This window comes from Leuresthes tenuis, unplaced genomic scaffold (assembly GCF_036924035.1).
Source record: "Leuresthes tenuis unplaced genomic scaffold, fLeuTen1.0.hap1 SCAF_21, whole genome shotgun sequence".
In the NCBI taxonomy this organism is placed as follows: Eukaryota; Metazoa; Chordata; class Actinopteri; order Atheriniformes; family Atherinopsidae; genus Leuresthes; species Leuresthes tenuis.
In genome coordinates this window covers 23,266,282-23,281,879 of record NW_027325375.1, presented here as the reverse complement: position 1 = coordinate 23,281,879, position 15,598 = coordinate 23,266,282, and the positions used below count along the sequence as shown (strand labels likewise).

Here is a 15,598-nt window from a genome sequence, read left to right as displayed (position 1 = left end):
CATTGCTCCACAAACCACATTTAACATCTTTAATTTAAGATAGCAAGAAGTGTTCCTGGCTCTGCACCTACAGTCTTCTCTTCAGAGGGATAGAGCTTTTTTATGTCTTTTTTTGGCTCTTAGCTCTCTGCTAGGTTCTGCTCTGCTGTGCTCCCTGCATTTCCTGACGACTGACTGATATGGAGCTCTGCTGCCAGGGCTTAAATAGCAGCTGTAAGCGTCCAGCTGCTCCCTGCCACGCTCCACTTCTCCCCAGATGGCTCAGAGACATTCCAGCAGCCCTCCGGAGGAGCGCTCATGAGGAAAGTGTTATGGAGTGGCTCTCTGAAACACCAGGGAGCATCTCTGCACCACAGCCACCCTCCTCCCACTTCAACCCCCGGGCTGAACGCCCAATTCAGAGGAGGGCTGGTTTTGCAACCTCCTTTGCCAACTTACCAACGGGAGGCAGCACAGATGGCGGTATCCGCAGCGTAGGCCAGCGTGCAGCAGAGCCTGGGATTGGGGGGGGGGGAGCAGCACAGCGCACACTATACCTGGCCTGGGATGCCACTGATATCCCTCTGGAGGAGTGCACACTGGCCCTCAGCAGATGACAAGCAGAAGTCTGGCAGCTCTGAGAGATGCTGGAGTGAAATGTATTTCTTTACTCACAGGAGCATCTTTGATTAGTGTTTTTTTTTTCCTTTGCACGGCTAAGCCAAGAGGGAATGTGCTGGATGAAAATGAGTTTGTTCAAAGTCATTCTAATTTCCTTGAACACTCAATGTTAATATATGATGCTGACTTTAGTCCTCCAGGGCAGTGGTCGCTGACCTTGGCGGTGTGTTTAAGTGATGAATGGTCCATCAACTTCACACCACTGAGGCAAACCACAGGTTCCACTTCAACCATGACATTGCTCAGAGATAATATCGTGTTTAACATTCTCTGCCCTCATACCTCGTACTCATACTGTTTTATGTAACTAACCTCAAAATTCATTTTTACTGTGAAACTAAAAAAGCTGCAGAGTCCCAGTTACCAAGAAGAAAAAGACAAAAAGCGCGAGCTGATTTTAACAATGCAGATCTCCAAATATCAAAAGTATGCTCAGAAATGTGTTCTTCAAATATTGCAACCTTAAGAATGCACTTTGTCTCATTTTGGATGGAAATTTTGAAGAATATTGCATTTATTTTTACAACAAAAACCAACATCCATTATGTCTTGAGTTGATGAGAATAAGGGTCTTGGCCTGTTCCCTGTTCTTCTCTGCTTCTGCCTTGCTTTGGCCTTACTCACTAGCCATTAACTCACAGTGGCCTGAGAGAAGCGAGTAGACCTCAGGGATGGATGTGAGACTGTTGTTGTTCCATGCACGGAGGTGGGGGGGGGGTCCTTGTTCTGGTGACCTCACTGTTATCCTTGTCGTGACAGGAAACATACATCATCGTGGGGCCTCTAATGCAAAACACATTCTGCCACGGTTTGATCAAAGCCAGGCCGCCTGGACAACAAAGTGCCCTGTTATCCCATGTTTTGACCATTTAATTGGAGAGTAATTACAGCTGACAAAATACTCCTGTGATTTTTCTCTTTCTCTTCTTCCCAGCGGGAAGCTCAGAGAAGAGCTGTCATAAACTATGTTGGATATCGTGCGCTGAGTCGGCTCGAAAGCTCTTGAGTGGCGCTGAGGATAGGTCAGTTTTTATTGGAACATGATTGCTTCTTCAGAGAGAGAGACTACTTACTGTACAAAAGTCTAGTGTAGCAGTAACCGGTGGCCTAGAAAAACGCTACTGCACCACATGACAGCTAACCTCACACACTGACTAGATAGCAACCTTCCCAAAAGCTTATCATTTGACTCTTTGCACTTTACAGCCTCTTCTCCTCCCTCTGATAGCACAGGTTAGATTATGAGAATAAGCTGAATTCTCATTCTCTACCTAAAACAGTAATTCATTAAACACAGTTGTTTCACTCTCAGATTTTTCTTCAGAAACCTGTGAAGTTATAGTGAGTATATATTTGCAAAGTTCACATTTCATGTTACTTTGGTTGTTTCTGATTGCTGCACCAGCATTTCTGTCTGAATGTAGTCTCCCATACTGAATCCATTCCCTGCTGGAGAAGTCAATACCACATTGACCCCTAAGGACTAAGCTCTGTGGTATTCTGTTATAAAGAAATCAAACAAAAAACACATAACACAGCAAAACGTTACACTGGCAAGTTAGGAAACTCTGTTCATCAAACACAGTTCTCTTCACCACGCAGACTGAGCTCATGTTTGCATACTGCTGATCTATTCAAGCTGTTACAAGTTTAAAAACTTCAGCAATACAATCCTTTTAAATTACCTCTGTGGTGCAGGATGTATCACTCAGTTCAGCATGAGTTTAGCTGCAATTCTGCCTGTCATCCCCAAAAATCTGCTATGTTCCAGCCTGTTGACAGGCTGTTTACTGCTGAAGAGCAACAGGCAAAATGTGGGATTATTTTAAAAGGTACAATTGAGGAACCCGCAACAATTTCAACAAAACTTTTCAATGTCGAGTCATTTTCATCGTGATCTTCTCAACAACGTGTGCTGACATGGAATCTGTATGCTATAAACGGTATGAGTGTGGCTGTACCTGCATGCCTGTAGGGGCTTATACACCAAGCCAACAGCGGGCCGTTGGACACATCTGGCGCAATGGTGAACATTGGCCCCTCCTATATTTTCTGTGCGCACCTCGTTGTCATTGTTGGACTCTGTCAAGTTCTTTTCTCCACCGATTGAACTTGTAGAATTGGCACTGTGGTTGTCAGTGAGAAAAATCCCTCTGATTGGCTGCTCACTGTGACAATTGAGAACACCAAAAGGGAGGCAGCATGTCACACACAATCTCCTTTATTTGTCATCTTAATTTCTCCAAAAATCAAAACTTTTGCAATATCGTGACCAGATGGAGTGACGAAGCTCTGTGTCACAGCTCATACAGAACCGTCTCTGTAAAACACATAGCATATGCTGCCATGTTTAAAATTTTTTTAAATGCTATGCAGTCTTCCAACATCCCCTATTATATAAAATATGTACTGGAAGTGTTTTAAAGTGCCATTTCGTTCACCTTGATGGCCTTCTCGTCACTGCCGGTTCTTCACGTGGGTTTGCTGTTAAACCCCTAAAGTTTAAATGCCAATTTAGAAAGCCAAATGACTCTGGTCTGTTTAGAACCTTTGTAGAACTGTTGTACTGGTATTACAGGGTGATGAATGTTAAGTCACTGGTCTGTAGCTTTGAGCTTGTCATCACGCTCCACCACTTCAAATGCTAATTGATCCCGACCAAAAGGCCATGTCAGTCACCCCACGCCCTGCCAGGGACACTCCCACTGGGCTCATCCTGCTTTAATTGAGCACATTTTTCTGGAGCTCGCCATCCCTGGGATTACATTAGATCCCTCTAATTCACCCAGCCTGCCACCGGCATGGGCAGAGTGAACAAGGGAGGGGAGTAATGAGATGAGATGTAGAGCTGGAAAATGTAAAAATAAACCAAACAAACAAACAAAAAAACAGACAGAGTGTTTAACACCCCTGGGATGAAAAAGGAGGTGAGTGCAGGAAATCATTAGCGCAAGAGTCTCAAACTTGGCTCGTTTGATCTTCCTGATGGAGGAGCAAATGTAATTTAGTGTGCTGTGAGTAATTTGTTTTAGCAGTTAGCATGGGTTCCTTTTAATTTCATTTTGCCTTGCATTAGTCTTCCAAATTAAATATTTTTATTTTGTACAAAGCAGATCTTTTGTGAGCCTTGCAACTCAAAGACCAGCCCTCAACAACAGCTAATGTTTATTCATCTTTGCTTGTTTGCATGTGCAGGAGACAGAATCTTGACAGGAGTGTGCGGTGTCTGCTTTTTATTTGAGTACTTTCTGTATAATGAGGCAACTCAGATGTGCACCGTGACAGCTAGCAAATCATAGCAGCAGAATAACAAAGTGTTTTTGTCACCGCAACTCTAATTATTAGGAAGACGGTGCTGAAGAGGCTGCATCTGTTTTAGCATCTCACCTCATGTCCTCATTCTCTTGTTGTCAACTGTGTAATCTATTATATCAAGACACAGTTTGCAAACCCTGGTAACCAAACACTTCCCAAACAATAACTTCCAGTGGTAACTAAAAATATCATGTGAAGTCTTAGCAACCCTTCAAAGTAAATATTCACATCTGAATGGGGAGGGTGTGTTCTTTCACATATTATCTCAAAGAAGTGATTTACTGATGTCGTTTCTATGTTTGATTCACTGAGGAACACTGGGGGCGTCGACTCTTCATCTTTTAGACATGATGCTGTTTGCTGTAAGGGCAAAACACAAGTTTATCTCTGCCTGTCAGGGCGTTGCCACCTAATTGCAGCTACCATCCATGACACAGAAGAGGCCTTCTCCTGCATCTGGTCAACTCCACTCAGCTTAGGTGAATCGGGAAAAGAGAAGAGTCTTATCGGCAGAAGATGCCTGGGACATTATTGCTGTGAAGCACCTTATCAGGCTTGTGTTCACACACTGTGGAGCCTGAGCCCCCACTCTCACCAGCAACAGCAACACAAGAAGCCCTGCTATGGTAACAGAGGAGCAGAGACATGAAGGGGGTGTCGTTTTTAATCTGTGGAAACGGGGGCCGCCATTTTAGTTACATGAGATGCATTTAGTTGGACTCCTGGTGGTCTCATCAGTTTATTAAAAAAGGATCTTGTGTTATCATTTTGTCCTGTAAAATTCTTTCCAGTGATAATTATGATGAATGATAGTGGGGTTTTTTTAGGATGTATTAAGCAACACAACTGTCAGTTATAATCTGCTATGTAGGCGATGCAGCATTGTTTGAAAGTGAAAGAATTCCTCTCTAAATGAAACCGTTCATAATCTTCAAATATAGAAGCATCTTGTACGAAAGATCAAACCAATGCATTCCAAGCTGCCAGACTCATAAACAGTCTGCGCTCTAATGTGAGAGCACAGGGACTGCACTCTACGTACTTCAGCTGTGTACCTGGCAGAGCCTGCAAGGGTTGTTAGCTTTGACAGTGGCGGGATAGGCATGAGACTCCCAGGCAGATTGTTGGCAGAACGAGCCAGTTTCTCTCAGACGGGTGTCGGCTGGATATGTGCCTCACAGCCTTCCTCCACCTTGCTCTCCTTTCTATCACGGCAGAACCAGAAAAAGAGCTCTGAGGAGCCCCATAATGATACGTGGCAAATGTGCAGCACTGCAGTGATTGTTAACGGCAGCAGCTGCGCAGATAGCTTGGATGATGGAAAATCAGTGGGACCTCATTTTGGTTCGCCAGTATGAATATTAATGGCTCGTTTCCAGGCCATGGCTAATGATGAGGAAAATTCCCTAATAAAAACTTGATGTGATGGGCAACGACCCGCGGGGTCACTGGAGACAGTCAAAGTTAATAGTGTGCCATCAGGTGTGAGGAGTTAAGTGATTAGAGGCACAGAACCTAATCCTGATGTTTTTCTCCCCCCTCAGCTATGAGTCACTGTGGAGGGAGGGAGGAAGGGCTGAAAGTGGGAGCAGATGAGGTTTATATCTCTTGACAACAGAGGCTTGCAGCACTTACACAGCATACCTTCCAGTACATGCAAAGCAGGAATTTTGCAGATGATGTTAGATATTAAAGAGTGACAAATTGAAGAGAGTAGAATTCTTTATGAACCCTCCATAATTACCAGCAATATAAGGGATCATTGGAAAAAATGTTCTCCTAACAATAGTATTCGAGGTAAAAAAAAAAACTAAAAACTTTTTAACCAATATTAAAACAGTGTTTATAAAACTCTTAAAAACTCAAAGCCAACTCATAATCATACAACAAACTAGCAAGAATAGGATCGTGAGCACGCATTGAGAGCCATCGTTACCATTTAAGACAGGGCAATGCACGTGTTTCAGTCAATAAAGTGCTATGGTACTAAGGTTCTAAAATGTTTGCATCTCAGTGGAGAGAAATGTTTGATACAACTTGTGTTAATTGATTTCACTTGCAGATCAGATGAAAACTCAGTTGCCCTCTTAAGAGAAATTCTACTCCTTGTTTGACTATATTCTGCAACAAAGACACCAAACACATCACTGTTGATGTCGAACATGTTGGAGTAATTAGAACAGATACCAAGCAGACTCATCCCAGGAGAGTGGCCAAAATAATGCAATTTGGTACATATAATTATCTCAGCATTGTTCGATTAATCTTTGATTAATTCAGCATCTGCTTTGCGACGCAGGCCTCTGTTGGCTTATAGAAACAGTGTAGATACGGGGTGAGCGGTGGTGTGTGTTACAACCATGTGGTATGATTTTTATTGCTTTCCGATTACCAGTGGATGCCTCCCACATCAAAGAGCTTAGCCTAAAGAACAGTGTTAAGATTATTTTAAAAAGACGATCTTTGTACAAAAAATAAGTGGATTTTAAAAATGGTAAAATGCGTCACCTCTGTTCCTTCTTCCTACCCTCATCCTTGTCAGGCGTGTTCGCTCAGTGGATAGTTTGCTCAAACATCACCAAAGTGGCATGCTACCATATGTCTATTTGACTTTAGTGTCCTGCCTTCCTCTACACTAAAAAGCAAAAGCAGATGCTAATAAAACATGCGTGAGGCTTCTTCATCCAGAAGTGTTTGATTGTGTCAGTGGGTCTTACTGCTGCTTTTCATTTACTTTTTTTTAACTTTTTTTATAAACCCCAAATCAGTCTCTTTGCAAAGGTTGTTTTACAATCTGATTTGATGTTATTGGTGTTATAATGAGAAAAACTTGAACTTAACCAATTCTTATAAAGTCCAAACTGCTATCAAAATTAGACGGCCATATTTTGAAACCTATCTCAGATACTCTTTCTGTAGGTTTGGCCACAGTCCAGTGAGATAAAACATAAAACAAATGTACCTCGGAATATTAAAACCAGAGTTCACACACTATGAAGTTATTATTTGATGGAAGCCGTCATTTTTCTTCTCTCCTCCCCCATCACTCCTCTTTTAGCTTTACTGTCCCAGTGACTGCAGTCCAAGATTTTGTGGTCAAATCAAATATCTTCTGGATAAAGTTTTACATTTGAAGGGAAATTGCATGCAGATGTTGGCCTGCTGTATTTGGCATGTGCTGCACATGTGGATCAGACCTGGTTATACGAGTCCAGACAGAAGTCTGGTCCTCCCTGACAAAACATTTTTGGCTTCTGAAAGAAGCATTTGCCTTTGTGACTATAGAGACTATCTGAAATACTTATGATGTGCTGCCCTCCTGACACTGTAATTCTATTTGAGACTTTTTCATACTTTTATGTGACAGTTAGACGTCAAGCAGGTGCCATTCCAATTAGATCCTCAGTGTCATCATCACAGAACTTTGCTTATTTTAATTATCTCTCTCAGTCAATCATGTCAAGTTAAATTTCCTTCCACTCCCTGAACTTTTAGCCCTGTTAACTATTACAAATACCTTCTCATGAATGATTGTTTGCTGAGGGCTTTAAACACATATTCAGGGAGCAAAGTGTTTAAGTGGATTATTTCAGTATTTCTTTTACAGAAGTGTCCATATTGAGTGTATTCTAGTTCATAAGAATTTTTCTATTTGAGCTTATTCTGACAGAGCCTGCTGCCTTGGCTTTAGTTGCCAAAGCAGGTGCTGTGTAGCAAACCTTGTGCTCATCAGTCTCTTCCTGCCCAGCTCTATTTGTTGCTCCTCATTTCACAGCGGTGAGACTGGCAGACTGTGATGTGTGGGTGTGAAAGAGAGAGTGAGTAAGAGACAGAGAGATGGATGTGAGTAGGGGGGATTTCAGAATATGCATGGCACAGATCTCCATTTCAGCATCCTGGTATTCCTCTGTTCACCATAAATAATACGACACAACCTCTACCCAGTGGCAGGCCAGGCATACCGCCATATCCTCCTGTGGAGGAGGAGGAGGTGTCCAGCTTGGCAGGTTTGAGCTCAGATGCATTCTAGACCCACAAGCTATCCTACTCTCATCCCCAACCTGCAGAGAAGAGCACTGGGCTCCAAGATGGCAATCAAGGCTTGATTTGCCAACACATTTCCAATGATTAAAATGTAATTAGCACAAGCGAGCACCTCCTCCCCAGCTAATTTCCACGCACGCTGTGACAGGCAGGCGGTCGGTGGCACCCAGGCCCCAGCAGCAGATGGAGGAGGAAGCGCCGAGAAGAGAGAAAACCATTTTGCCATGTGACTGTTTGCATCAGAAAACCATCAGGACACGCAGCTATATCAGGAAGGAGCTGTTAGGAGGAGGGAGGGAATGAGGAGCCCTTGACGGCAGCACATCAAATTGGCGCTGTCAGAGCTGACCCTGGCAATGGCTGCCATCCTTCATGCTGTCTGTCCCGCTTCGCGCGCATGCAGGCAGATTGGTGTCTTCCCTGGGCTTTAACCCCTCCAGCCATCCTGGAGGATAACCTGGCTTAGGTTGAAAAACACACCACACTCTGCACTGGAGTGCCTTAATGAAGTCTATATCAGCCATAATTAATTCTAAGGTCATGGATAGCAACCAGCGTAACCTGCGGCTAATGTCACTCATGGGGGCAACAAAATGCGTCCATTGCAGAGTCAAACTTAAGAACACGCCGTTAAAGGAAAAATTAAAGAAAGCGTGTAACAACAGAGACATTGGGTAAAAAAATTATGATGAGCCTTAAACACACTCTGCTGACCTTCATAATTGTTGCTGTCATTTTTTTCCTCTTGATTTGCTAAACATCTGTTAGTATTTGTGGAGCAGTGGCTTTCCAGAGGGTTATGTTGGAAAAGAGAACATGGCATACTTGCCTTGCACGCATCCCTGTGTGATGTGGTTACCTCTTTAGTACAGACATTTTTCTGTGGGCAGCTCTGACAGGAGACTTTGGTGAGTCCTGCTGCCACAGACAACTACGGCTGCATCGTTTAGCATTCTGCCCATGGCTCCTTATGTTCCCCTTCTTCTGGGCCAGTATTACACTCAGCTGGAGAGGATTTAGTACAAGAATAATTTACTCCTACTTTCAGACCAATATAAATAAAAGGCTCTTTGCTTGGACAGAGTGTAGGGAAATTTGTAAGAGCTCTCAGCCAAAAGAGAGGCCCCAAGTGAGAGCAGAGGGGCAATCAGAAGTGCTCCGGATACAGGCCAACATCAACAGCTCTTAGAGCTGAAGCTAATGTTTGACATTCCTGTGTTACTTTAACTAAACACAAGGGTTTAGCTGTACAGTATAATGCTGGCCCTGTGCAAATAGCACTGGGCCTGGATAGAGTATCACTTTACTTTGTCAGCCCCCTCCCAGGACTAATGGTTTCCTTACAGTACATCGCTTTTGCTTTGACTGGGTCTCATTTCCTACCTCAGCCTTTTCTGGTTTAAAAAGCTTTTTCATTTAATTATTTATTTATTTGGTTTTTGTACTATACAGTCAACCAGAAGCCCTGCAGGTTTTTCCATGTGGCACAGAATTGACAATTTTAGATTTCATGCTTGCATCCAAAAAACGCTATCGCACAATAAGTATGAAGCATGAGCTGTGCCAATCTTTTCATGACATATTCAACCGCTAACTGCAAAGCTGGGGCTTCTCCTGGCTTTCCATCTCCGTTTCTGATGAAAGAGTTCATAAGTAGAAGTATACAGAATGGAGAAAATTCCAGATATGCAGGGATTTTTCTCCCCCTGCTGTGGGTTGCGTTTTGCATGAGCGAGCACATTAGTTTACTATGATCACTTATCAGTGAGTGACAGCTCTGACTTGCTTATGCGCCTGAAATGTGTTTTTATCTTTTTAGGGATATTATTATGTGTTACTTTTTTGCCCTGTGCTTGAACAGTGAGTTCAAGGGAGCTTTGCCGCATGCACTGAAAGGACGATCAAATTGCCTGTCCTTGCCTGTCAGGTCTGATCTCAGGATTTTTTACTTTGCTCATTATAGAGGTATTTCCATTTTATTAAGTTTTCCTTTTTTTTTTCCACCCTTTGTCACTCTGCAAAATTTGCATACCTCTGTTTCTTGGGAAGAAAGTAATGACAGCAATTTCTTTTCTTTTCTCTCCCCCACTAGCCGTGTGAGTGCTTCGTTTAGTGGCACCTGCAAAAGCGACAGGCGCAGGGATGAGAAGTGAAAGAGAGCAGTTGATTAAATCATCATCAAGTCGCAGCACAGAAAGTCAATTCTGCCTGCCGTCTACAATGATATCCTTTTATCTTAAAGTAATGAGCTATGGCACTTTTGCATCGGGTAATACGATGAGTTCCATTAGCATGTTCCATTTGCTTCACAAGCAAGGGCAAGTCATTCCAGCCGGCTTCTATCTTGGCAATCAAAGCAATTGGCTGCACAGCGAGGGAATGGGAAAGAAAGGAGGGTGAAAAAGGGAAACACGAGAGAAAAAGGACTAGACATGTTTTTATGGATCACAACACAGTGGAAAAACTAAATGATGTCCATTATTTAAACTCCGTAATCGCTGGTGTTGCTTGGTGTATGTTGTGCACAGCAAAAGAAACCAACGGGTGCTTCGTGGCATTACTGATGTCGCATTCTCAGAGGTCTGAATACGCCTCATCTTGACTGCTGGTGCATTTGTTAGTCCTGTGTGGGAGGCCACATGAGAGAGATGCCGAGCAGACGCACCTATTTATTCACAAGCAGCAATAGTTGCATGAATGCACGCAGTGTGAAGGTTTTAATATTACATATATACATGTAATAATGATCTGCACTTGTCTATCATTAGCCTCATTTATTCTGCCAGCTCTGACAGTCTGCAGGGCTGCTGGCTCTTTGCACACGGTTTTAAAATGGGGGTGGAATGCTGTGGGTGATGGAGAAAGAGAGTCAGAGAGAAATGGAGCAGGGGAGCGTCTGAATAGTGTTTGCCCAGTGCGTTTATTGCCTCTGCATAATTTATGAGCTGCTGGAGCTGACCATCATGGCAGTATGCCGCGGGCAGCCCCTGGGGCCGTGTGGGACAGGCCTGTAAATTGGATGCTATGCTCCTGCTGAGCTCGCAAGGCCCCTTTTTACCATCCTGCCTGAGTAACAGATCAGCCACAGAACCTGCCAGCTACCTTTAAGCTAAAGGAGATAAGGGGGGGGGGGGGGGGGGACTAGGCGGGCCTCACTCCCTGGGCTATCAGTCATTTCAGCCCCTCCTTTCCCTCCTGCCATACTTTAATCGCCACCCACCAACCCCTCCCTGCACTCCTACCCCACACACTGTGCCAACCACTACCCATATTCCCCCCCAGTGCCTTCTTCATTACTGACTCCAGCGCTTCTGTGCACCTCAGCCATATGCACAGCGTTGAGGGCTGCCAGTCACCCAGCATCACACTAATTAGTTGATAAAGAATTAAGTGGACCTTGAAATTGAAATTGGAACGAAAAAATGAAACCTAGCCACTTTTTCTTCCCTCTATTACAAAGTTCCTTCCTCCCCTTGTCATTTCACCATCCTCAGCCTGGAGCAGAAATTGGCATCATGGAATTATAACTCTGGTGGTTGAATTAGGGTTGAATTTCCAGCTCAGTCTGAGTTTTACATAGGTTTCACTGTTAAGCAGGGCACAGCTGCTCTTGACAAATTTGTTGTTTAATATTCTATTGCTAGTATCAACTAATGACTTAATCTGATCATTTTCTCTGAATGTGACATTGAATACTTAATATGTGATGTCTTTTAATTGGTAAGTTATAGGTCATATTCAGAGGAACATGACATTGTGGTGTTCATGTGTTGGAACGAAATACAATTCAAGCAGGACTGTTTATAGATCAAAATCTGAGACATGTTGTTCCTAATATGCACTTGTTTTGTTTTTTCTGCAGTGTGACACTGAGAGTGACCAAGATGACAAGGTAAGCTGTCACTCTCCTCATTCACGTGATTCATTTAACGTGATTCAAATATCTGCTACCAAGCTTTGTAAGGTTCAAATATTAGTCCTTATTTAAGACAGAGGATTCAATGTAATTAGAATTAAACATCATCTTAGTAAGTATGAGAAAGGCTTAATTACATGTGCATTAATTACAAATGACTTAATGAGGTGCAAAATCTAAATTGAACTGTTCTGGGTTTTTAGGATTTTGATGACATTTAAATGAAACTGCTATGACACCCAAGGCTGCGGGTGGAGGTAGCATTGCACTACTTAGCATGTAGTCGGTGTCGATTCCACTGCTTGTATTTTTTAATCTTGTGCCTGATCTATCCATCTACCAATCTGTCTATTTGTGTATCTTCTTGTCTCCTTCTATGATTAGAAGGAACCACGTTTAAGTATTTCTGTTCCTATCGTCCTAATCAACACCTTCTACTGTCAGGATCTACTTTTTCTTCCTGTGATTTAATGCCATATTTTGAGACGTTTATTAGTTCGCTTTTGCCCTTCTTGTCAAAATTACACTGCAGGAGCACTCAATCGACGACCAACAAAGTCGTTTACAGATTTAACAAGTAATAAACTGTCTAAATAGTTTGCACAACCAACGCAAGTTTTGATCCAACGGTGGTGACACAGAGAAGTTCGAGAACTCCAAAATTTGTCTATCGCTTCCTTAAACAGCAGGTTGTTATTTTATTTATTTATTACCAAAACATTTATCACTGTGGCAGTTCAGATGGAACAACAGATCTTTTCCGTAAAGTTTTGCAATGGCAATCCGATAAGGTCTTAGCAACATATATGTATCACTTTGAACATGGGATGGTTCTGAACTGTGGCAGTCACATTGCCAGGCAGGTGGAGGCTTAATGTGACTTCTGATCAGCTGTTCAGAGGAATCAGGCAAATCGTGTTCTTAAATAGATAACGGCATTATTCAAACTCTCCTCCTCCGGGATTTTTCTCATTCTAATTACCTGCAGCACCTTGTTCTTTCTCAGCAAATCCACAAACAAATATTTGAAAACTGTGCTTTAAAGTGAACATATTGTAGTAATGACTTTTTTCTGTGCGTTGTAGCATACATTTGGTTGTCTGTGGTCACTACCAACTAAAAAAAAAAACCCTAGCATTTTGTTTTGGGTCCGTATATCTGAGAATGTGACATTCAGTGAGCCGTTCAGATTTGTAGGGGAAACATATATCACTCAATAAGGCTGTACGTTCTCTTCCCTCTGTATTTCCAACTGTTTTGTTCTTGCTTTTTGCTTTGCCATGAACATCAAATCTCATTAGTTATATAGATCATTTAACTGAGTAGTTAAATGAGATAATGTTCTACCAGCGCCTTGTTTAATGTTTTATGTCCCAACGAGGAAATCTGACTTCTAATTGGCGTCGTTTCATTTTTTTTATTTAGAAAATCCAGTTTCTTATTTGTCTGGAATACACCATCAGTAACAGCTTTTACTAAAACAACGATTGGTGAAATATTGACCATAGAAACAGTGAAGTCCAGAGTTTCTGGAGTTGATATGTGACAGGGGAATTATAACTCGAGTTCTCATTGGTGGCATCAACCCACCAGCCGTCACGTTCTGCGTTGTGTATTTTAACAACTTGGGCAAATTCACACGACTCGCGACTAGACTGTGAATAAAAGAGGGATCAGTATCCTACCAGCTGTTGAGCGTCCAACTGCAGATGAAACGATGTAAGTATTTTTCTGTCAGTTTGGTGTTTGCTGGCTATTGTGTTTCATGTATGCACTCTCATTCCTAACAACGTGCTCCAAGAGTTACTGAGTACAACAGATCTCAAAAGAGATGGATCCAAGGAGAGAGGTGGAGAGTGGAGATGAATGAGTCACTTCACACCCCTTTAAATGATCTGCTTGCACAGATGTGTAAATTGGAAGAAAAAGGAAATACTGTGGTGTCCTCCTGTTGTTTTGACCACAGCAGGTCACAGACGTTTTTACGCAGACCCCAGGAAATGGTGTCAGCTAGTGGAAAAAAGGGCGTAGTTTGTCTCCTTTAATAAGTTGGAGCCACAGCAGAAGCTTCTGCTCTCCGCCCGACCTAAAAACTAAGTTTTTCAGCGGCTCTCACCTGCTGCCTTTTAGAAGACAATACAGCATTCTTATTAGCTTAACTTTATATTTTTATGGCAAAAGGACATGAGAACTCTAACTGTAGAGGGACTCGCTCAGTCTTGGGTGGTGCTCTTTGCAGATTGGTGGAGTTTCTTCGCATCAAGCAAATGATCACATTTTTACACCGATTGTTCAGTAAGCTTAAACAGGAATTGTCGCAACGATATGACATGTTTCTCTGAGGAAACTGACCCTATATTAAGAACTTTGGATATCACTGTCTGTATCATCGCTGTAACAATTCGTTGTGACCCAACACTTTCTTTACAGTGTGATAAACTGTACTGAATGTAGTTATTTCAGTCTCCTCCGCAGACCTATTTGTAGATTTGTGATTGTATGCTGCTGGCAGACACACTGCATCAGTCCATCTATGCCCACATAGTTTATACCTCATACTGACTTTTACTCTTAGCATTTTTTTCACGAGCAGACCTTGTTTTTGCAATATCCCAGCCACACAAACTGCGTGTGAGCCTCTCCTGTCGGAAACAGTTAGTCTTCTTCAGCACATATTTGCACATCACACTGGGGCTCCTTGTTAAAAGATTTAGTCACACTGACTCAAGAAATGTAAAATAAATGTAAATGGTCACAGTCTGGAGCCCTGGTAATGGACCAGAAAATTAAATAATTTTATTTTTTTTAATGAAACTTGAAGTTTTTGAGCTGATGCTGGAATTTGAGAAAATGTTACAGTGCTGCCAATATCTCCAGGTCTAAAATTTCTAAATATGTAAATGTAGAAATACTACAAATCAATACAAAGCTAACACATCTGACCACTAAAGGCAGCCAAACACAAAGATATTTTGTTGGTTTAAAAAAGAAACAAAGAAAAACAAGAAGCTCAATATTTAGGCGGAGCTAGATCTGTGTTGGAGGTGGTTCAGTTTAACACTGTTCATTTTAAGGCACTTTTCTCACTGTATAAAGTACATCTCAGGCTTATTTAATTAAAAAAATAAATAAATGAAATATTTGTCCCCAGGGGCAATTAAAGGCACACAGGGCAGTTGTACATAAGTGTGTACAATTATCACATGATTGGCAAAATTAGAGCAAATATTGTACATCAGTACTTTGGGAAAAAGTCTAAGTATCTACAAGTTTTGCAGCTTGCAGGGTACCTTAAAGATTCTAAAAGCAGCCACGTTATCCACTAACTTTCAACTTGAGATGTAGATGCACTCTAATGATTTAGTAATGCCATTTGCTTGTTGTGTTTAGACTGTGCAGCAAATTGAGTCATTACTCAGTGTTGTCGATTTAAATTGCTCCTGTCTCAGTGGCAGTTCTTTTTGTTTCAGGAAGAGAGAAGGAGCACGGTAAACTGTAATCCCCCCAGTGACTGTATTAATTCACCCTGGCTCACATTACGCTCTTGATGAACAACGCTGACTACACCTTCCTGTCATTGATTAATTGTGTGTTAAAGTAACAGAGGAGTGAATTAGTAAATAGGGGGACCCCTACGACAAGGGCCGACTCACGTGGTCTTAC

At 42.3% G+C, this 15,598-nt stretch overlaps 1 protein-coding gene across 7 annotated transcripts in view; it reads left to right on the top strand.

The window, feature by feature from the left end:
- auts2a (activator of transcription and developmental regulator AUTS2 a) overlaps positions 1 to 15,598 on the top strand; it is a 278,438-nt gene that overhangs the window by 174,050 nt on the left and 88,790 nt on the right. For all 7 annotated transcript variants that reach the window (XM_072374256.1, XM_072374254.1, XM_072374257.1 and 4 more), the window contains one exon: positions 11,882 to 11,911. In XM_072374256.1, coding sequence (XP_072230357.1) covers positions 11,882 to 11,911 — 30 coding nt within the window. The remainder of the gene's footprint in view (positions 1 to 11,881; positions 11,912 to 15,598) is intronic.